This window comes from Diadema antillarum, unplaced genomic scaffold (assembly GCF_040938485.1).
Source record: "Diadema antillarum isolate AM-2024a unplaced genomic scaffold, OU_Dant_1.0 scf00000094, whole genome shotgun sequence".
In the NCBI taxonomy this organism is placed as follows: domain Eukaryota; kingdom Metazoa; phylum Echinodermata; class Echinoidea; order Diadematoida; family Diadematidae; genus Diadema; species Diadema antillarum.
In genome coordinates this window covers 1,379,445-1,403,849 of record NW_027270983.1, presented here as the reverse complement: position 1 = coordinate 1,403,849, position 24,405 = coordinate 1,379,445, and the positions used below count along the sequence as shown (strand labels likewise).

The 24,405-nt window shown below is 38.1% G+C and overlaps 1 protein-coding gene across 1 annotated transcript in view; it reads right to left on the bottom strand.

Annotated features, from left to right (window-relative positions):
* The window catches only part of LOC139718436 (FK506-binding protein 15-like), a 150,014-nt gene that overhangs the window by 32,515 nt on the left and 93,094 nt on the right, over positions 1–24,405 (bottom strand). Inside the window, exons 10-16 of the mRNA XM_071629907.1 lie at positions 22,480–22,604; positions 21,424–21,472; positions 19,472–19,585; positions 13,448–13,637; positions 11,449–11,502; positions 5,298–5,437; positions 2,243–2,539 (exon numbers count right to left, since the gene is read on the bottom strand). Coding sequence (XP_071486008.1) covers positions 2,243–2,539; positions 5,298–5,437; positions 11,449–11,502; positions 13,448–13,637; positions 19,472–19,585; positions 21,424–21,472; positions 22,480–22,604 — 969 coding nt within the window. The remainder of the gene's footprint in view (positions 1–2,242; positions 2,540–5,297; positions 5,438–11,448; positions 11,503–13,447; positions 13,638–19,471; positions 19,586–21,423; positions 21,473–22,479; positions 22,605–24,405) is intronic.

Sequence of the window (24,405 nt, the reverse complement as noted above, 5' to 3'; positions counted from 1 at the left end):
TATCATTGCTGAATTCTTTTTTTTTTTTTTTTAAGAGAGCAAACCTGTTGTACACTGTTACTAACAAGAGGCCCCTTTCTGCACAGGTGGCAAAATGCATCCAAATTTTGACAATGGTTCTATAAAGAGCTCCCTCTTTAGGCTTATTTGGAAGAGGGCAAGCATCATGCACCATGCTAGGACACACTATTACCACAAGTGTGCATCTTATGTTCCCTCTGACCCGCAACGCCACATAGCCATGCTTGGCGGTGGATTACTGATCTTATTCAATTTTCTCTCTCTGTATTTTTAGACTGTCGTGGAAAGCATCCAACTATTGTGTTTTTCACACTAAGTCAACTGGGGGGCAGGGATCATAACAATGTTATCTAAAGGGTGTGTTCTTTAAAATATCACAGCAACCTTCTACTGGGGCCAAATCTTAATACTTGTGTGATCTAACCATCCACTGACTGACTTCTACAAATGTGTTATTTCTACGGCAGTGACTGAGAGCTTTTCATGCAAAATGAAAATCCATTGTTATATGCCAATTTACATGTTTGGGCTCCCCACAGGGAAATTCAAACGATGACCTCAGCAAATTTTATCGCAATTATGTATTTAATATGTGATTTGCATAACTAATGGAATTGAGAAGTTTGTTTCTTACTTTTTATACATTCTATTCTGCATTTCTGTAAATTTCAAGGATACTACAGGTGTATATCAAACAGCAATGATAATGATACATACATGTATTCCCAATGAAAATGATAACAAATATCATCATGATAATTATCTTTATTGATATGTAATGTGCAGTAGCAGCAGCAGCAGAAGTAGAAAAAGAATTAGTAGTAGCAGTAGAAGTAACAATTTATGATAATGATCACCATCAGGAAAAAATCATACTCATTTCAATAATGATCACAATAATGATAATAAAAACATGCATACAGCTTATAGTAATAAGCATACATGTCTGTGGTAAATTCCATTTATGTATAAGGCTTGATATTTCAGATCATATAAAGTACAGGTACAGATCTAAAGTATTCTATCATCAGAGTTTTTATTTTCTTCCATAATATGCTTTTATTTTTTCAATGAATTTGCATAGTACAACAGTATGTACTATATCTGTCAACCTTGACAGTTGTTTTCTTCATACAATTTTGTCAATTTTCAAGACACAGTTCATGAATAGTCAATACTGTATGAATATGCAAATACTGAGTTGATGATGTCATCAACTCAAAACCTGCTAAAAGGTTGTTTGAAAAAAAAAATCTTAAAAATTGCTCTTTTTTTTTTGTATGTGTGTTTTGTGCTCAAATGCAATTATGCCCCCATCTCAATTCATAATACAGTATTCATCGCATAATCGGGCATCTGATAATCGGGAACCTCGCTTAAATGACATACGCTTCCCAGAAACATTTCCAATGCACGTTATTTTCACTGGATAATCGGGCGGGGACCTCTGATAAACGGGCCAATTTTTCTTCAAGCGATCTTTGATTTTGTTGATACATGTATTTAAAAAACATGCCTCGCTCACACAACTCAGGCTGTGTACGTTGTTTAATCTCAGTCATACACTTTGAGGGCAAAATCCAAATTCCTCGTCTCTGAGTGTTTCAACTTTCAATACACTGTGATCTGTGCGTACGTCACAATCTTCCTCAGTTGTCAATGAGCTAGAGGGTCGCGCCGAGGGGTAGCGTGGTAGTGTATTCATGCACATGTACAGTACGTTAGTATGCATGTGTGTGTGTGTGTGTGTGCACTACATGTACATGTCGTATGCCGTTAGTGTATGGTGAATGCTCATCGCGAAATCGGGCACCTCGCTTAAAGGGGCCGTGTTTGCTACTCCCAACCTGTCCCGATTATGCGATGAATACTGTATATGTGACTGATCATTATTTTTGAGTTATTCCACAAGGAATACATTATGTTGTATACTTTTCTGCCAGAAGGATTGCATTTTGTCATTTTTTTTTTTTTTTTGTAAATGATCGCCACAAAATTGTGAGGTGCTAACATCATGAGCTCACTATTTGCATATTCATTATCAACTGTTCACGAACTGTCTTGCAAATAATAGCAAATCTAAAAAATTCTGTAACTCTCTTCCAAATTTTAATCAAATCTTGATCAAATTTTTGCTGTTGTGCTCGTTAAATTTACTCTTTCTTTTCTAATTACAAATTTTTAAGTGGTTGGAAGTTCCACTAATCTTCAAGGTTCGTACCTTTTTACAGAGATCCTCGATGCGATCGGAGACCTTGACAACGGCTGACCTGATGTCCGAGTGGTGCTGCCGGGCCTCGGAGAGGACGATGGGCACCATCTGCATGTCGGCCATCTGCTGCTGAGTGACCAGGGCCTGCTGGGCCGAGGTGGCCGGGTAGACGGCCCCGGGAGGGTGCAGCGCCATCTGGTGCGGCATGGGGTTCTGGCCGGGGGTCTGCGGGGGGATGTGTTGTGGGGGTTGGTAATACGTGTGTTGCTGCTGAGGCTGTTGCTGCGGGGGAGGCACTGGGTAGGTCTACGCATCGCAGCCCACGGTAACCAGTGATGCATCAAAGCAAGGCAAGGGGCATGGGGGTATGGGGAGGAGGGCATGGGGTAGACAGAACAGGTGAAGGAGGGGGGGGGGGGGCATTCCACCGGGTTGATGCAAGGTGCAAGAGGGACCATTCGGTAGCGGGGCGGGGTGGGACGGTGGGAGCAAGCGGATTGACATGCAACCGGTGATCCAAGCCAGATTTCGCCCATGCATGAGACAGAACAGAGAAGTAAGAGAGTTAACACAAGACACAAAATGATCTGTGGCAAACTTGAGAAAAAAAAAAAGAACTATCAAACTTAAGGAGGAATAAGCTTGATCTACTGCCACTAAAGATCTTGCTTGTATGTCACCACAGTGCATGGGCTACACCAACTGAAATCAAATGGTGCCAGCATGCACAAACACCAGTGCTCTTCTTCAAGACAAGTGACATCATTGTTGGGGACCAGAACCTCTTTAGTTGTCATCCACCCATCATAGTGAGCTGGTGTCATCCTCACAGATTATAACAATCTGTCAATTCCAGCTAGAATTGGCGATTCCACATAATTGCAGCATTATTACTTATCTATTAAATGATTTTATAACGTGCCCTTTTTTCACTGTGATTGTTTGGGAGGTTTGACCTGCAAAATTACCTTTGAATTTGACGAACATGCATCATTGCGCACAAAGTCCATGTTTCCTCATTTGATACAACATGCTATGGATATAGAAATGATATTCAATATACTGAATGCCATATTCCTTTCCATGAAAAATATAAAGAAATACTGTTTTGTCTATGTGGAGTTAGTAAACAGCTTTCTGGAACCCAACAAACAATTCACTTGTATCGTACACAATATTTTACAAAGAGACAACTTGATTACGGCACGTCATACTCAGTACCATTTCCGACATCTCTCTCTTTGGTTTCATTTGTATACAGAGGCATGGAACACGGACCACTAGAAAAGAAACTTAATGTTTCCATGGAGTATTCACACCATTTCCCCCCACATATCATGTCAACTAGATTGATTTTTCTTTTACATTCCCATGATTCTCCTAGTTTGAATAAATCAAGTTTTTGTCATATAAAAAATAAAGAAGTTGAAATGCACATCACTGAAATCAATGCAGCACATACAGCTCATGAATCATACTGTTTCTATCTCTATGTCTCACAAATATCTCTTCAACTACTGTATACCTTTCATTTTTTTCCCTTTGGTACAACTGTTGGGCGTAGGGACAATGCTATGTTTTCTGTGAAAGTCTGTGATTAGTTTTGGCAAGAAAGCTGCGCATGGAAGAATTTGAGAGCTGTCAATTATACTGAAAAGTTGGCCCATTACAAAAAGATTCCAAGCCATAGATGCCTTGTGATTGCTTTAAGTCTTACAAGAATAAAACCAAAAACAAAGAAGTGCTGAAGGCCTTTCATATCAAAGATAACCAACATGAATATGAATACGGCTGTATGTGAGACAATCTGTTTATATGAACATGATTCCCTCTCCCCCCCCCCCACAAAAAAATAAAAACATTCCTTAAGCTTTAAATGTTCTAAAGTGATAGCTTTGTGAGGTCCGAAAATTCACAAAGTTTAAAATGTACATGATGCATATATACAAAGTCATGATGACGTTTCCCCCACCGTATTTGCCATGGACTTCGATAAGCAGAGAGATTCCGCATAAAATTTGTCACATGGCTTCCAAAAAAATGCTAAATGCTCGGCATTAGTGTACGCTTGAATGAGGGATCATGAGTCAGACACAAGAGGTACCGGGTTGATTAGCTCTCACTAATTAAAAGCCTCACTCATGCTGTGTCACCTGCATCAAGCTTTCACAAGCCCATTCCTACTGCTGAAAGTCAAGGACTGAAATGACTAAAATACACCTTTTTTTAAAATGTTGGCTCTGTATTTGTTTGTTTGATATTGCCCAGTCCCCATAAGTGTTGCACCACATTTGTACATACAAGTTTGTACAGGTTTGTGGAACAAAATAATGGTAGGTGCTTCCAGCTCTAACTGACAAAGTTTCTTGACTTTTCTTCTACTTTGTGGGCAAATATCTCATGAAAATTATCATGCAGGTTGATTATCACTGAAATATCTATCTTTGAAATTGACATCTACATATTTGCAAAATTGACTATTAATGATGTTCCCATTGAATGGCACAGTTCTTTAACAGTTGAACATAAGTTGTATGCTATCATAAATGAAAATCACTTATTTCCCAATGGTGAATTATTAGTCACATTAATAGTGATTTTTGATCTGTAATCCAAGCTCTATGGGTCTCAAGTGGAACTACAGATATTACTGCTAAGTTTTGGAAAAAAAAATCAAGATTGGAGTAAGAATTAGAATAGACAATGGATATTACACCAAGCCAGTGGCAGTGCCTTAATTAATACTCCCCTACTCCCCTATACCTTTTCCCATCCCCACCCCCCCTCCTCCCCCCCCCCCCAAAAAAAAAAAGAGAAGAAAATGATACATGAAGAAAGAGGAATAGTAAGCTCTTGACTGGCAACCAGTCACATGATATTCATTTGATTTTCTTTAGTTGTAATCAAACCGTAATCGGATCATCATCAGGGTTGTTTGTTTTTCTTCTTTTTTTGTCTTGTTTCCTTTTTTCTAGGACAGGGGCCCCGAAATTGATTTTTTTTTCTGTTTTCGTTTGTTCTCATTGTGCCTCTTAAACAGACCTGACCCATGCTACTGACTCACCCCTAGGGGCTGCTGACCGTGCTGTAGCCCCAACCCGGCTGCCTGGGCCTGATGGGCCAGGTGGGACTGATTGGGGGCCATCTGTTGGGCCTGGCTGTGGGCTACCTGTGGCTGGTAGATGGCCACCTGTCCGGTGTGTACTATGGATAAAAACAAACAACAGCAACAAAGGGCACAGGTGGAAGAAAAGAAAGTGAGAGAAAAAAATAACAAAAGGTCATTGAGAAAAAATGGATGTGATACACTTATTTCAGGATGGCACATGGAATATCATAAATATTTGGACAAGAATTACAGTAAAACCAGAAATTTCTCCATGCATGAAACTTTTGCAAATTTCACAAGGAGCTATTAAAGATTGGTGAAAGTAAAATGCACTCAAAAGGCTTTATCTACACAGTGCACTAAATGCCTGTGGCAATTTGTGAAAGTTTCATGACGGGGAAAAAGGCCATAAGCTCTAGTTCACAAAAGTTTCATGCTGTCAATGTTTCTTGTTTAGAGTATAACGAGAGGCATGTGTTGTGGTTTGATGGTTGTACACTGTACATTTAGTAAGAGAGTTCAGGGTTCAATTCCTGCCATAATGCTTATTTCCTTGAGGAAAGACACTTTTTGTTTTGCTCAATGCTCCTCTCCCCATCCAGCTGTATGAATGAGTACCAAGTATGAAGCTGAACATTAATAGGGTTGGATTCAGCTAGTGCATGGACTGGAGTAGAAAATCTGGGCCCCGTTTCACCAAAGATGTTAGAATAGCAACTCTCACAAGAATAGCAACTTCCTGTGGCAACTGCCAATCAGGAATGTGGATTCTTGTCGTTGCCACGACCACTGCCTTTCCAGCAATGCCTTTCAAGCAAGAGTTGCTAACATAGCAACTTTTTATGAAATGGGGCCCTGGCTAGAATGGAACCCCCCAGAGTTGAATGGGTGCTCTGTGGGTATGGCTTTGATTCCAGGTTGTACATTGTAGCTGGAGGTAATGAATGATATGTTTTGAAGTGCCTTGAGCATCATGATATGATTTGCTAGGAAATTGTTACCTCACCCTATACATTGTATGTTTCACAGTGTTTTCATTTTCTGCAAATTTCTGCAAATTTCTGCAAGTCAATCGAAATCAACAATTCTCGAAATATTGCCTCCTCAATCTGTTTTATGCAATCTAAAATCATTTCCAAGGTAGGAAATTGCTAATAAAATTTTCTCTTGAAAGGTGATGTTACTTCTTTTTCATTCTAGCAATGTGGTTCTCAATTATTAATACAACCACTAGACTAAAATTGCGTTACAAGTCCGCATTTGCAAAATATCATACTGTGATATATGTCATATACAGTATCAAGCACAAGGATTAATAGTAAAATCTGATCCTGTAATTATGCAAGCATGAATAGGATCAAAATTGTGTACCATGGTGTATACTTCTTTGAGCATGTGTTTTGTGTGTGTGGGAGACTGACAGAGACTAAGAGACAAACAAAGAGACAGATATACATATATACATATATATATATATATATATATATATATATATATATAGAGAGAGAGAGAGAGAGAGAGAGAGAGAGAGAGAGAGAGAGAAGAAAAACAGAAGAAGACATACAGATAAATCTTAACAGAGTAAGATATAAATAATGTATATGTTGGGTAAGACAAGAACAGACAATTGGTTCTGCCAAAGAAAGGGGCAGGTATGAAACATGACATTACAGGATCAGAAAGTTGATCCTGACTCACAGCATGTTCACAACAATGTGAAATATATGTAGAAGAAATATAAAACAGCAACTGAGATTGAGATTGAGAAAAGGTAAAAGGGATGTTTGGCATACATGTACAATGTATGATATCCAGAGGGCACAGAATATTAAACAAAGCATTATCTCTTATGTATGAACAAATGCAGAACAGAAAAGAAATGCTCATTGCAATTAAGCAACAGCAGAAAAAAAAAAGAAGAAAAAACAAGGAAAGGATAGAAAACAGAGAGGAGCTCGACGAGATACAATGACGTTGTGATTGAAATTGAATAGACAAATTAATGTCTGTGATGGCTGTATACTGCAATTAAGTCATGACTGAAATTGCTAATATTTCTATCACTGTGAGAGAAAAAAAAAAGATATATTACATGCTCACAAATGCATGTACATAGAGAGCATATGGCAGGTGATTTCAAATGAAGCTGGAAATACATATGTACAATGGCTGAAAGACATGTATAAATAGATATCACATGTCACATTAAAGTAAAATGACCTAGATAACTGTATACCTTCATGAGCATACAGACAAAAATAATAGTAGTAGAGTAATCTCACAAATGTTGCAGTGCAATCACTCAGAAAGATTTGTTTGAGATATCAACTCTTGTTCATGAATTAGTGACTCTTAATAACAACATGTGCACACATGTCTGCTCTTTTGTAAGGACACCAAATAATACATACATTTTGGAGCAGCCATGTCCAAAAACTGGCTAGATGTAGTTTACGAATGTCCACAGAGCACCGCTTACATGGTTTCTTATAAGTGGGGCTGAAGAATGGTTACACATAATACAGATGTGTGAAACACCACCCACATTGGCCAGCCTGCAAAATGATACTCAGCAAAGAACTTTGGAACTTATGAATGCTGCTTCATCCTAATCACGCGCCTTTTGCATTTAATCTTTGAACAAACTGCACGGCACACAAACTATGGACTTTAGTCTGATGACAAATACCCGACGGAAGGCAGGGAGTCCATGCATACATCTGTCATATTTGTGTGTGTGTGTGGGGGGGGGGGGGAGGAAAACGCTGATGGCTACAGGTTTTTCTATTGCTGTATATATAATAAAAAGTAATCTCAACACTGGAGTAACAAAGTACACATACAGCTTGTACCTGAGATATCGCAATGACTGTTTTGACAAATTTCACAGGTACAATTTAGTGTAACTTTACAATAATTATTCTCTCTCTTCCCAATACACCCCCATACAAACTTTACTTCAATTATCAAACAATTATTAATTTATTTATTTATCTATTCATTTACTAATCAATTAATTTATCAATTCATTCATTCATTTATCTATCTATCTATCTATCTATTTATCTACTTATTTATTCAGTCATTCATTCATTTCTTTGGGGGCTGTGGATCAATGGGGGTGTCAAAGGTCAATGTACAATGTCACGTAACCCCCTCCCCTTGCTTTGATGGGAAGAATCTTGGCTTGGAACTCTCAAAGAGTCCTGGGTTTTGTGAAGTTGTTTTTGTTTTTGTTTTGATTGAAAGAGTAAAAAAAAAATGTGGGGTGGAGGAGGGACCACTGCAGCCCCAAAGTTCCAAGGCCCCTGCAATGGTCTGTGGTAGCCTCTGAAAGCTTGGAGAGTATATACAAATGTATGCCACAAAACAAGGGACACAGTCATTGTATGTATGGAACATCTCTCAACTCCGGACGCTATGTTTAGGCCATGTACGGCAGCATGTGTGTGCCAAGCTTCTCCCATCTGATGCCAGCGATAGTGGCTACCACGGAAATGAGAGCCACATGTTCCATCTGAATACACCGCCGGCTCTTTTTCTCCCAGGGCCCCCCTCCCAGGGCCCCCCTCTCAGGGCCACCTCCTATCCCTTCTCCAAGAAAGGAGAAAGCTTTGTAGAGCAAAGGTACAATGGATGTGAAATGGGCATTTTGATCTACAATATTTATCTGTGTGTGTGTGAGAGTCATAAAATTGGCTGCTCTATTGAAATGCCCCTCCATTTAAAATTTGACAGGGTGTTGGCTGATGCAATGCTAGAGATTACTGATAAAATCTCTGCTGGAAAATGGCACCCTGTTCACCTCCATCCATTGCTTTCCATTGAGGTATCATAAAATAAGAATTGTACATGATGGAGTTTCTATTTAACAGGCAATGATACCACAGCTCTTTCTATTTCTATGAAGTGAATCAACTTCTGTGGATTAGCCTTTAATGCAAAAAATGCAATCTGAAATCATACATACATGTATCATATGTGTTTTTATACAGATGTTTAATACTGAGATAAACTTTTAAATAAACAATGAAATAGCCTTTAAAATAAGATATAGTTCACTGAGAGAAAATGATCTACTACAATGTACAGTGTATGACATATATTGCATAAAGATTGCATATAAACATTTTTTTTTTAACATATTTAAGTGATTTAATATCTTCATTTGATGAAACTACACAAAACATGCAGCTTATTATGCATTTTATTTTCATTTTTAGGAATGGTGGAAATATTTCTCCCAGCTGATATTAAGTGGGGGACTTACACACTCTGGGCAAGAAGACTACTGCAGAGATTATCAATGACAGGGTGTCACATTTTGACAATTAAAATGCCTGCTTTAGTGTTCAAATTGAGACATACATGTAGCATAAAGCTCCACAGCTCTGTCTGTTGTGACTGACTTGATCAACGAGTGTACTGTACATGTACATGCATATAATTTATCTTTAAGATAAAAATGTGACTATTGGCATACATGTTAATTATGAATTTATGAGACATGATACACAGATGAAGAATATTAATTTGTAAGAATTTGAGATGGAAGTGACCTGCCAAAATCTATAACATGTTGGTTCCATTCATGTTGATCACTAAACAAGCACATAGAAGTGATAAGTATGATTGGCCATAAGGATGACATAATAGCTTCATGTTGAATGGATAAATAGCAAAAGAAACTAGAGCAAAGCGCCATATCATGACAGAGATTATGATTATTTAAAATTGGTCTAATAATTGGTAGCAGGTCATCTGACCAACGTTGTAATGTGCCAAAACCATGGCCTAGTTTTTTTTGCTGGCCAAGGAAAAAGAGGTTCAACCTGGGTTGCAGATGTATGCGTAGCCAATATCACTCACTGCAGATTCTCAGGAGGTTTTGCTAAGTTTAGACTACCCACAGGCACAGCCACCCTGGAGTGGGTATGATCAGAGAGCCAGGGCACTGCAATTCTCTGCACATCAAAAAACATTTCTAAAAAAATAAAAAAATGAATAAGAATAAAAAGCCTTTTTATCTTTCCTACTATGAACACCTGAAAAAACTACAATTTGGGAAAATCAGTACTTTCCAGGAAACCTACAGTAGCTACAGTACAGTGTACTTTGAGTAAAAAATAAAAAAAAACAGTTGGCATCTCTGTATTAGAAACTGAAGGCATCGGAGAAAGAAATAAAAGGAGTGAGGGATTGAGAAGGAGGGTGAAAAGTATACAAACTTTTACTTTGAAGAGAGCTACTGAATGAAAGCAGCATACATGTAAATGTGTTGAGCAGACAACAGATATATAACATACACATGTTGACCATCAATATGTAAAAGAGGCATGTATCCATGCCAGATTTGCAATGTCTTTATGATGAACAGCTTGCTTGAAACTTATGAAGCTGTTTTCAAGCACATCAGTGTTGAGGCAAATACAGGCTGTATGATTCCACAGAAAATGAGTATGAATCTACTGTGGTAGTGTTACTGCACATTGATTACACATGAATAAAAGCATTATTCAAATCTAAAATTTCATTTTTTCAATTTGAATTTGAATTTGAAAAGGAATTTCAATCTAAATCAAGGAAAAGCCCAATAGAAGATGACTTATTTTGAAGGTTTGTTTGCTTTTGCTTTTTCATTTACATTAAAAACACTGATAAGGTAGAATGGGAAAGACACAATCGGTTCAGTTCATTCGATGGAATTTTATCCAAAGCAAGAAATGATTAAACAACCCTACAGGATGAACTCTTGTGAGTGCATCTACACAAGTTGTATTGAAGTATAATGAGGCAGCCAACCATATTTCAATTGCCCAGTACATTCGGGTATATATTAGTAGAGTTTGATATAGAACATCATAGATGATATATGATTTAATATTAAAGAGAGCCTGCTTGTTGCTCCGAGGTCAAGCAGCCTAAAACTAATTTCTAATAGCATCACAATCTAATCATGACTACATATTGCATGTGTGAATGGACTAGACGGTAAATGTCAGTTTACAAATCTGGTATGGAATCTGGTATGGAATCAGAGCCAGGTTTGTAGTGGGAATGGAAAAGATGTATATTCTGGAGAAAAACATTGTGCCACTGTTTTTACCTGGTTCCTGGGGTTCTGCCTCTATATGTGGTACATCTACGCTCGACATGCTGTCTACAAAATCAAAACACAACGTCTTATGCTAACTGCAGTCATATGCCATGTCCGAGGTAATGAGCAGTTTCTCTAAGTTACAAGTGCCTGAAAGTTGCACAAAAGCCACTTTGGAGTCCTATGGGAAACTCAGTATGGCATTTACAAACTAATGGCTGTACTGCTGGTGCACATTGTATGGCAGTTCTTGACTCGCAAGAACCTCATGGACCCAGTATCTTGCAGTACATTGTATGAGTTTCTTCGGAGAAACAATCCGTAATGCTAGTTTATAATTATGCAAAGAATTGTGCTTCTACTTTAGCAAAACAGCTACACTGTATACATGTATATATAGTATTGTCTTACATACGTTGTAATCATCCTGGTATTGATCAAAACACTATATCTGTGAGAGGTACAACGTGTACAGTGTACCAAGTGTACATACAGTGTATATCTTATTCATACTACACTCGCTTCTTTTCATACTTGTTCATTATTTGCCAGTTTTACCTGACTGCTGCATTCTATTTCTCCATTATTTTTTATCTGCGAGGTTAAAGGGGAAGGCTAGTAACTGATCAGTGGGAATCAGTGGAAATGCTGGGAGATGATTGTTCCAATTCTTATGGGATTCATTCAAGAGTTCATTGTATATCTATTGTTGTGTGAAAATGATTTGCTTCAGAATGGTCTCATGTTCAAGTAATGTGCAGTTTAATGCTTCCAGGTTAGCGTCCCTGGTCAGTGACGGAGCATTAATCTGCACATTACTTGAATATGAGACCGCTCTGAAGCAAATCATTTTTACACAACAATAGATATACAATGAACTCTTGAATGAATCCCATAAGAATTGGAACAATCATCTCCCAGCATTTCCACTGATTCCCACTGATCAGTTACTAGCCTTCCCCTTTAAGTTATCACAATCTCCAGAGACTGATGGTCTATATAACAACAGAAAGTAAGCTAGGGCAAAATCAAAGTTTGCCCAACATATGGCAGAGGTTTGCCTATCCTGGTATGGCTAATACTTGCAGGCACAGGCAGTGCAAATTAAATAGGGACGCAAAATGAGTGGATAAATATCAGGCATTATGATTGGCCTACTGTAAAAGTGGAAATTTTCACACATTTTGCGCAACAAGAAAGTGGCGTGAAGGATAAAAGACACAGTATGTTTTGCTTGTTGTCTGTAACACTATTCATATTTTGGTTCCACAGAATAAAAAAAATCATGTAAAATCCATGTTACCTCACCGAACACCAAAAAAAAAAAAAAAAAAAAAAAAATTACTCGTGTAAAAATGTCCCTTTGTACAGTAAATCTGCCTTAACCCGTTAAAGGGGATGGCTAGTAACTGATCAGCGGGTATCAGTGGGAATGCTGAGGGATGATTGTTCCAATCCTTGTGGGATTCATTTAAGAGTACATTATATATCTACTGTTGTGTGAAAATTATTTGCTTCAGAACAGTCTCATATTCAAGTAATGTGCAGATTAATGCCCCGTCACTGACCAGGCACGCTAACCTGGAAACATTAAACTGCACATTACTTGAATATGAGACCATTCTGAAGCAAATAATTTTCACACAATAGATATATAATGTACTCTTAAATGAATCCCACAAGGATTGGAACAATCATCCCTCAGCATTCCCACTGATTCCCATTAATCACTTACTAGCCATCCCCTTTAAGTGATACGAGTGCCGCTTGGCACAGAAAACCCCGCAGTGTTTACACATTGTCAAAAGTCCCTGGTACAGAAGTGATCACTGAGTATCTCTGAGATATAGAGTAGAAAACGGAGAAAGAAAAGAAGAAAGAAAGGGAGGGAGAGAGGGGATTCACTCTGTGTTTGTGTTTGTGTTTGTGTTTGTGTTTGTGTTTGTGTATGAGTAAACGTCTGCATGTGAGTAAAATTATTGAGTATTATAAGGTGGGGCTTATTTACCTCCAGGATCCCCCACCCTGGGGAGGGTGTTGGAGTGCATCCCGTGGCCCATGTCCTGGAAGTTGTTGGTGCCGGCGTGGTTGTTCTGCATCTTGCGGGGCACTTTCATGGCCTTCTTGGCAATCATGTTCTGGTGTCCTGGTGGCTGGGACGATGGCGGCAAACCAGTGTCTGAAGAAGCGCTTGCCTCCTGGGGAAAGAAAAGAGTGGGTGAAACAAGTGATTGGATCAATCTTCCACGACTCATTTCACTGTTTAAAAACAAATACCTTTTTACATACACCCTGTACGACAAAGTGAAGAAAAATGTGAATTCACTGAACTTGAAGATTATTCAAATTCATGAAATTCTTCCGCCGAGTTGTTTTATTGTAACTGATTTTTAAACAATTTGCCCTACATTGACGTAAATATGCAGTGAATTGATCAGTGTTTCATTAGTAGCCGTGACAAAAGAATGTATGCCCATGTTTTTGTTTGTCTGTCATACACTAAAAAACACTGATCAATTCAGTGCTTATTTTGGCGATGCAGGGCAATTTGTTAATCAGTTGCAATCAAAGACTATTTTTCTAAATGGCCCAAATCATAATTAACATCTTCTATCAGTAGACAAAAACAAAACAACACAAAAAAATTAATATCTCTATCTATAAAGCATTTGTAGGTTACATACAGATTGATGTCTTTCTCAAAAGCCATTAATATTCAATTACAATCAGCATATCATACCATACTAAAACGGTCATTGTTCGCACAGCACAATGAGAAGTGCTTCATTATATAAATCACACAGTATCATGACAAGACAAACAACATTAAAGGCAATCTGGAAAAGGAACATTGTTAGTCAGTGGTATTAAAATAATAATAAAAACAAAATATATGTGTCATTTCACTGAAGTATTATAGCAACATCTTAGTAGCCATAGCACTTTCTATTTCACTCATAATCATATTTGACATCCACTTTGGTTCCAACATGCTTAAGGACAGAATGCAAAATCCATGCTCATTACAATGGCAAGTCTCTTGGACGGTGCCCTCAACTTGGCAATGCGGATAGTGGGATACTTGAGAGTGTTCTCCACGATGAGGTCGCCCATGCTCTTGACCGGCTTGACCGGCCGGTCCACCTTGGCCATGCCCAGGATGCTGTCCATCCGGTCGGCCATTGCCTCCACCTGCTTCACTGTGCTATTGTTCCATCTCCGCGTCATCCCCGTGTGGATGCACGTCTCAGGGCGCGGCTCCGGGCGCACCCACTTCGCCGGCTCCACCTCGATCTCCGGATCCCCCATCAGCTGACTGCGTCGGTTCCCCATGATGATGGGCAGCGCCCTCGTGTGGTGGGGCCTGTATGCGTCTCCGCCCCTCCTGGTGACTCTTGGCACACTGCAATGCATTAGACTTCCATCCTCAATCTCAGAGCTTGTCAGCTTTGTCGTTGATTATACAATAAATCCAGGTTCAGTCATCAGACATTTATCTGTAATATCAAATCTTTTGTTCTACCAAAAATCCTGGCTGACAAGTGATTCCCTTGTTTTAACCATGGATGTCAATTTGCGAATGTATTTGCCACACCAATGATTCATAACATGATACCACTGACAGAATGTCAATACTTAATCAAATTTAAAACATTAAATCAAAGCAGCCCATATTAAAAACAGTGAAAGCAGCTCTGTGTCCACAAACATCTTAGGATGAAGGATGGAGAAGCCTGCTTAAAAGATCTCGAAATAAAGAGAGATATGAAAAGCAAAGGCAAATTTTGTCACATGGCAGGTACGCTGTGCTCCAGAGGGATCGATGTTGGCCGTTAAATCGTCCGAACATCTATCGTGAAATGCACCATTGCGTCCCTTCCAAAGTTCAGTTGGCCTTATGGATGTCACCAGAGATGTTTCACGTGGCTCGCAGAGCGTGTGTCAGGTGAGCTGCGCGCCATTGCTACAGTAACAACGGTGCAGATCTCATCGTCATCATCATCATCCAAACTAAATCTTTCACGTTTCACTCTTATCCTGTCATCAGGTGACTAGCAGTGCGGCACCCCTTCTCCCCCTCAACACACATCCCTCCACCAGGCCAGAGGGGGGACAGCGTCAAAACCTGTCCTAGTCCAGCGGGAAAATGAAAATCACATGTCTGATGGCAATCCGTCCAACGATGGGCTCCAGGTAATGGTCATCTGTGTCAAAAAGTACTGACTGCATGCTGCCGGTGGCCACAATTTTGAGTATCCACTATCAAATCATAGGGTGTCCCCTCATTCTGCTTCTGTTCAGACAATCATTTGACAATTTTCCAGCAGAAACAATGAAACTGTGACAGAGCCCAGATCAAAACAGCACTCTGAATCCATTATACCATATTGTTGGCAAATTTTCAGCATGCCTAAAGCTCAATTCACTGCACCCAAATCTCAGGACACACACACATAACTAAGAGAAGTTGACTTAAAAAGACAACTCTGCTTCTCGATCGAGAACTAACAAAAAGGAGATAAGCTGCACTAGGCTGACTGAAAACAGAATACACAGAATTGTCAAATTTGACACTGCTGATACGCAGTCAAGCAATTGAAAGCATTTGGGTACTTTAAAGCAATGACGAGGACTGTTATCTTTCATCAAAGCACATGAGATCACTGGATTGAGACAAATATGACTAACACCAGCTTTGAAACAAACAAATAAATGCCAGCTAATTGACTTGTGGTTCATAAGTCAAAGCTGGAAAGTTAATTCGTTTGGATATATCTTTGTAGCTGCCTCTTAACACTGAGGGCACACAAAGTAACAGCTAGGCCTTAAGCCATACTCAGCCTTGTAGAGTCAACTTATCATGTGTCTGCAAAGATTTCTCATCCTTTTTTTTTTAATGATTCGGGGGGTCTAGTTTAAATATAATCTATTTTCTGGCATCTGCTCTTAGATGATTGGCCGCCTAACTAGTATTTAGGCGATGCCATGCGCTAATCCCCTTGCCATCTGGATTTCTGTGGAATTTAGCCGGAGGCCAAGCAAAGAGCACACTCTTCGCTCGTACTTGTAGCTCCTTTCTAATCACTGATTCAAAAGCAACAATCAGTCTACTGGTCCTATGTGTTCATATTTATGTGAGTCTTTGAAGGATTCTACAACCAACCTACAATGTATATACGTTTTACATGCACACAGACATTTCAGTTCAGTTCAGTTTATTCATCACCATAGCATCAATTTAGGAGTGTACAATAAAAGGACACATATTAAAGATACAAAACTATATACAAAGTAAACAAAATCAAAATAAAAACAATTAAACCTGACGGTGGGAATTACCCCAGGAGAAGCGGTGCTTATACACGTATGTAGATTGGGGCCCCAATAATGCTGAACTATTAATATACACGTAAAACAAACAAACAAAAGAAACAATATACATTTCAAGTTAGTCTGTACATTAAATGGTTTGATTACGCCCGTCCCATTGAACAGAGCACTCATATCATGCATGATGCAGTGATACAACAAATGAAACAAAACTTCCCCTTAAAATAATCTCTGTAGGCAGAATATCCTAAGTTGTTATATTGGACAAACAAATATTTCTCATAAACATATATCATCAAAAGCATATCAGTGAGAAGGTAAATTGAAAATTATCTTCAAGTTGAACTAAGTGACTGTTTATCACATGGGGTCTACAAAAATGTAGTAATTCCCATAAAGTTGATGAAAAAAAAAACATGCATGCACTGAAAGTCCTCTGGTTACTGCCACTATGTACACCTAGCAATAACATGCCCAACAAACAATGAGCTGCATACAATTAAAAGATGAAAAATAGTAATAAGGTAATTTCATGCTAATAATGTGCTTTTCTCTGATTTCTTTGCAGCCATCATACATTACTTTTCCAAATCTTCCAAACACATGTTAGATGTCATGTTGCAACTTTTCTCTAATTTCACCCATTCATTTGCTGTTTTTCTGTTTGCAAACATACAAACTTCAGTTTCTATTCAGTTTCACACTTCTATTTAATACTACGTTTTATACTGAGCTGCATTTGACGAACTTGCACATTTAGAGCAATGGGAATGGAATAAGTGGTAAAAAATAAATTACAAATTTCAACTCATTTTCTTTGAGTATGGTTGGTCTTTAGTATAACGGCAAAGGATAAGTGCACACAAATACATTGTAGCACGTAGTGTTTTTATATCTCACATCACTCATGTGACTCAACACTACAAAGCAATTCAAGTCTACACAGTCACATACCAGAGTGTGGCAATAATGCCGTGCCTGTTGCAATCCCCTACAAGGACTAGTCTTTGCAAGACAACCTAAATATGGCACAACTATTTTCAACGGCCCATAACTGGTCTATTTGAAGAGAGCCGGTGGCTCATCATGAACAATGTAGATATTAATTGATTTAACGCTTTTGGCATACTGTACATGCTCTTTCTCTCTCCCAATCCTTCTCTTTCTCCCCCCCCCCCTCTATTGCCCCCCCCCCCCCCCCTCTCTCTCTCTTTCTCTCTGTTTAGCCAGCTTCACAATTACATGAAAATATTTACACTTTTGTCTAAACATACATACAACTGTATGTGTACAATCATCTTAGTGGAAGCATGCACGCATACACATACACACATCTGATCTTTACTGTACTTGTCTAAAGATTCCAAATTATCAATGCACTTTACAACCACTACAATAACTCTGCTCGACATTTGGAACATTCCTCAATAAAATGTGGTTTCAGTAAGTTGTGTATGTTTTCTTTTCAGCATATTACCAGTACAATGCTGCTTCATTGAAGAACAAATGATTTCACCTGTTATATCTGAAAACAGTATATCTACAGGTCAGAACAGCAACACCAAACAAGATTAAACATTTCTGAAGCTAATTATTATAAACAGATACCTAGTAATTATCCATAACCTTTATATGTAGGATCCAAGTCATAATCATTCATGTTTTTACGCGATAGAAGTTATCCTCTACCTCAGCATCCATTGGTGGCTTGAAAATATATTGCAGCATTAAAATTTGTGCTGGATTAACTCAAAAACCACAAACTATCTGGTGTTAACAATGATATCACAAAATTTCACAAAGATTTTTAATAATACAACAAAACATGTATACTGCAATTTATATTCTGGTCATTTTGTCCTAATTTCAATCAGTATTTCAGTATGGAGAGCAGTGAACTGATCACAAAATGCCTTTTCGTTGTTGCTTTTTTTTTTTTTGCAGGGGGGGGGGGGGCATTTCCATAAATTGTAAACCACCAAACTTTCGAAACTCTTTTCTTTTCACAACCAAGAATCTTTTAAAAAAAGCTATAATTTCCCTTAGATTTATATTGTTCAATATTCAGTGAGTCAGGAAACTGTGACCATTAGTTACTTTGGAATCTGAATAAAGTTTGTCACCAGTACTATCCTTTATCACACTGAATTCCTTGTAAAGATAAAGGGCTGAACTACAACTACGACACAACTTTTACAAGTACATTGTACATGAAGACTGCACTAAATCATTGAGATGCTGCCTTTAAACTCAATAAATTTTGCATAAATACACAATGTATGCCAATAGCAAAGAAGTAATCTTAAAAAAAAAAAAGAGAAAGAAACCTCATATACAGTGCCACAACCCACAACGTACAGACATATAACTCTTACATCAATCAACTGTGCAGGAGTATGAACTCTTACATCAATCAACTGTGCAGGAGTATGATACGAAAGAGGGCAAATTATGTAACTACTTGAAGGCTGCCCTCTACAGCGTATGTATACAAACATGAACACAAGGCCCAATGAGTACTGACTTTGCTATTACTAATCACATGATAGTTCCAATCATAATAACAGCTTCAAATAGGTTATACATTGTATGCATGCAGAAGGTGTAAAAGTAAAATTCCATGCAGAGTTAATTCCTTGCAAAAGTACATGTATTGTGTCAGCAATAAGTGATTAAAAAGAGCTGAAAAATGTCTACTTACGTCTGCTTCTGAGTCCGTACTGTCGTGGGCAACGATGGCGCCAGACAGGGGCAGCATGGGCTGTCCCATTTTGGCCATGCGGGAAATCAACTTCGCTTTACTGGATGAGGGGCTCTAAGAGGTGAGAAAGAAAGAAACAAACACAAGGATTGAAGCAGCAGTGTGCAACGAGGGCCACAACACAAAACATCACGCACACCAGAACATCTTCGACATGACTCAAATCTTTCAACTGGCCTCCAGCCAATTGCGAATTAAAAATACAATAAATCCCTCTCGACATTTTAACTGCAGACATGACAAAACAGCAATTCCAAAGCGTTATTGGAATCAAGGCTGATGTAAAGCAAAGTTGATGTTCAAAGAGTCCAAATATCACAAACCCCTTATAAAGAGGAGAAATGAGGAAGTCTAATATACACAATGGATTGAGTATTTTTTTAACTACTGGACACTCGAGATCTAAAATTAGTTAAGAACAGTCATTCTGAATGTATCCCTACTTTGCGGGAACTAATCCATGCTACCCTCATTGGCCATGACGTCTGTTGAAAACAATCATGACTGAAAAAATAGCAGGCACCATCCATTTCAGCTGTTTACTGCAATGTAAAGTTACTCTATGTGATGTTGTAACAAAAAATACAGGTGCTATCAATTTTGGGAATTTTGATGCTGTGTAAGTCAGCTTTACAGCATGCAATTGAATGATAAAAAAACTATGATAGTGTGGACTTTGGAAATGTCTTGTTTTATCACATAGAAAGAAACAATTACTACAAGATATATCACAACGAATTTAAGCCTCAAACAACCTTCACATTTGACTGGTTATTTGGCTTGAGCAAATCCACTGTTGTGGTTGGTGGACAAAAGCTACAGCTGTACATGTAGCTTGTCAAATTTAAAGGTTGGTTGAAGCTTAAATCTGTTGTGATGTTCTGCTGTAATGAATATAATTTCCATATATTGATACAATGTACACGCATATAATTGAACAAATGTATGAATACACATAAAAACATATACTCAAATATACTCACGTAGCATAGGATAATATAAGCAATGACTTTTTTTTTTTTTTTTGAGAAAACTGCCAAATTACACAGAGCTCTATATAACTCTAAACAACAACAATCTGTTGTGACACATCTTTCCCCAACTGATCAGTTATCTGTCTTAGTTGCTACAGGACACATCATGAGTATTGCCAGAGCACAAATCATCCACAGGGTCTCTGTTATTACAACAAAATATTCACCAATGTGCAAGGTAACCTTAGAAGAGTAAACTCGCAAAATTGTCACAGTTTCTTTTACTTGGGACATGAAACAAAAAAGTTATGTTATTTTGAAATTTCAAATGTTCACAAGACAGTCAGTCTATCTGCTGCTCTTTCATTGGTTGCTTGACAATTATGTGCCTACATCACTTTTTCTCTAGCAAATCACTATTGTAAAGTTATCATGAGAACTCCATTATTATTTGTGAGCATGCAGGTAAATTAGACTTGTACGGTGACTGGACCTTGTGCCCAACAGCACTCTTCTGTGAAGAAATGCCAAACTTTATGATTTCAAAACTTTCTCATTCGGTCATTCTGATATGAATTCAACTTTGCCATTCCTATTTTTTTTATCCTATCCTGTATTAACCCTTTGTTTGCTTTGAGTACCAATTCTGGTATAGAGAACCTCACAGCTTGTACACGGTGTCCAAAGGTCAGAGGTCAAACATTAAAGGGTTAAACATGGAGTGACTTTTCAAATGAACTTTGATCTGTAGAGGCACTTCCATCAGTTGGCTTGCCCTCCCTACTCCAACCAATGTTCATCTCCACATGGTATTTTGGAAAGGAACAGTATGCACTAATTGCTGGATCAGAGAATGTCACAAGCTGACATATGGTTCTTAAATTTTAGCATTTTGGTTGGGGGCATAACGATACTCACTGTTGATAGTTGTGACTCGGAGTTGTTGTTGTGCTTCATTCGACTCTCACTGCAAATAAACACAAAACAGATAAGATTTCATGACACACTATATCACAGATAGAGAGAGAGAAAAAAAATGAGAGCAGTTTGCAATGATTGAAAGTTGCTATGATTGCAGTTACCATGGTAATGATGCCAATTCTCACATCTGATTGGTTGCTGCATGGCTGCTGCCATAGAAAGTGCAACTATCGCAACCTGTAATTACTATAGAGAGCGATATGAAATGGTGCCCTGGTTGGCCGTAGAACAGAGAAAGAGAATCCTAATGTTTGTAGCTAGTGCTCTGAATATTATGCTTATCTGCAGAAGTACTTTGCCTTGAAATTCTGAAGAGAACTGCTGAGCAATCTTCCTGGAAATGCATAGGAATGTACAGCAAGTGCTGCATAGGTCTTTCATTGGACCTTACTGTTTCAACAGAACTACACACCTCAATAGCTATAGGCCAACAGAGTATATTCTTTGCGATTTCCAAAACAACAACAAAAAATAACACATAAAATCCCCTCAAAGCATTTTACCTGCACAATAGACTATAGACCAAAATCCTTACATAGTCATTGCAAACTTTTTTTCAGCATTAATCATGTATGTTTAAAATACATATGTTTATACCAGCATACTATGTTTAAATGTTTTGTATTTCATTGAATTGTTGTACATTTGTTGTATCTGCAAAATTCATGATATAGGAAATAAATTTTACATTTGATTTGGGTTTAGTATTTACAAGGTCATTCTGAAATATCCCCAAAACATGGAAGTCCATTTTTGGACAGGATTCATGACAGCTTGCAATCATAGCAAACACCACAGCAACAAGCACACATCAACAGAGCTTATTGGCTACTGCGACAGTAGTTGCTTGAATGGTACATTTGTTGCAATCAGAGTATGTCTTTCATGCTGTGGGATACTAATTTGTGGCTAGAAAAATTTTCTTGAAACTGGGGTACATTGTGGTTACGTTGCTGTGGGCACAGTCAAAGATACAAAGCATTTGAGTCCTACTTGTCGCTTGAGACATCTTTTGACCGGTTGACCTTGGGCGATCCGACTCTCTCTTCTGACCGTGAGGCATCCGTGGCGTCGGAGGACAATGACCCACTCTCTTCTTTTTCCCTGGAGAATTTTAACTGGATGATTAGAAAAAAAAATACAAGAAAGAGAAAGAGAATTCAATCACTTTAACTTAAAAGAAACATACCAAGAAAGAGAAAGATATAAAGAGAAAAAAAGAAGAGGCACAGGATTGTATGAATGCACAGATTTAAACAGAAAGTAACAGATAATTAGGGGAAAATTGGCAGATTACAGAAAGAGAGAGAGATATATATAATGAAAGTAAAGTAAATATTAGAGACACATAGAAAGACAGGAAGATAGGGAGAAAAAGAGATACAAAGAGCAAAAGAAGGAGAGAAATAGGGAACATGTGTGTGAGTCACTGTTCAACTGGGATTCTCTTGATCTTGGAATACAGTGTAGATGTCATCATATTTCGCGAAATGCATCAATTACATTTGCAGGTATTCAAAGTACTATTTTATCCATTCATGCGTGACTGTGACGTTACTTTTGCAGACAAAACGACCACAAAAGATATCCACTGGATATTGTTTATAAATTTTCAGCCACTATAATTATCAACAGATATCAAACCCTTGAAAACATTAGCCTCATTTTGCTAGTACACAGTATTAACAATAATTTTTTTCTTCTTTTGTTGCTTCATTTTGTATCTTGTCCACCTTGAAGACGATCAAAGCTCATGGCCTAGATTCCTCTTTTTACTATTAAGACTATTATGTCTTGGAAATACATATGGAACATATAGCTCTATGTGCCTTCTAGCCTACAAAAGGTTTTCGGGTATCTTCATGTGTGTATTCAATATATATATATATATATATATATATATATATATATATATATATATATATATATATATATATACAGGTGGCAAAGAGTTGAATCAATATTTATTTCAGAATTCATAAATTGTCTTTTTATCACCAAAGCAAAGCTCAGGATATTCTCAACATAGCAAATATACAATGTACCAGTGCATAACAATATACAGGTAGAAGTAACTGGCTACAGTGATTTCTTTCTTCTTCTTTTTTCTTCTTTTCTTTTTTTTACATTACTTTAAAGTATACCACTATGAATTTATTGAATGATAGGATAATTCCTTTTTAAACTATAAGAAAATGAAACAACCCACACACCTGATAAATGGCAAGGGAAAAGAGAAAGAAAAAAAATGTGAGAGAAATAGTTTAGATGGAGAGAAGGGAAGGGGGAAGGAATGCCCTAGGTGATATCATAGCTACACAAACTTGTTGCTTTATGATGTGCTTTATCAGCTTAGGCTCCAAAGCTTGTGACCGTGCTAAGAATTGACGGCCAGACACTGACGTCATGCTACCCCAGCGCAATTCCCCAGTGATGACCACATTTCCTCACCTTAACCAAGGGGGTGGGGTGGGGGAAGGGGGGAACTATGCATCACCCACAGGTAAGTCTCACCTAAACCAGAGACTGACGAGTACTATCCATAAGGACTATGTGTACTCTACCTTCAGCGTTTGTTTTCTTACTGCATGTATTGGGCTTTCATTGCGTGCCCGACAGAAGGACCCAAGGGCTTTTAGCATGCTCTCAAACTTGCTAAGACCCTTCTACTGGGCAGACAACGTTATGATGAATCATACATGCACAGTACAAAGAAGTGTGGACCTTACCATTGGCCGGCATAAAACAACCAGGGTATGCTATGTTGCACATATAGCACAGCACAATTTTCATATGGGTAATTCCGTGAAGTTGGGGCACAAAGTGTTACATTTTAGCATAACTCAATACTAATTATGCTATACATATATTCTTTATAGGCTTTACATTTGTATTGAGACCATACATTTTCCTGGAAAT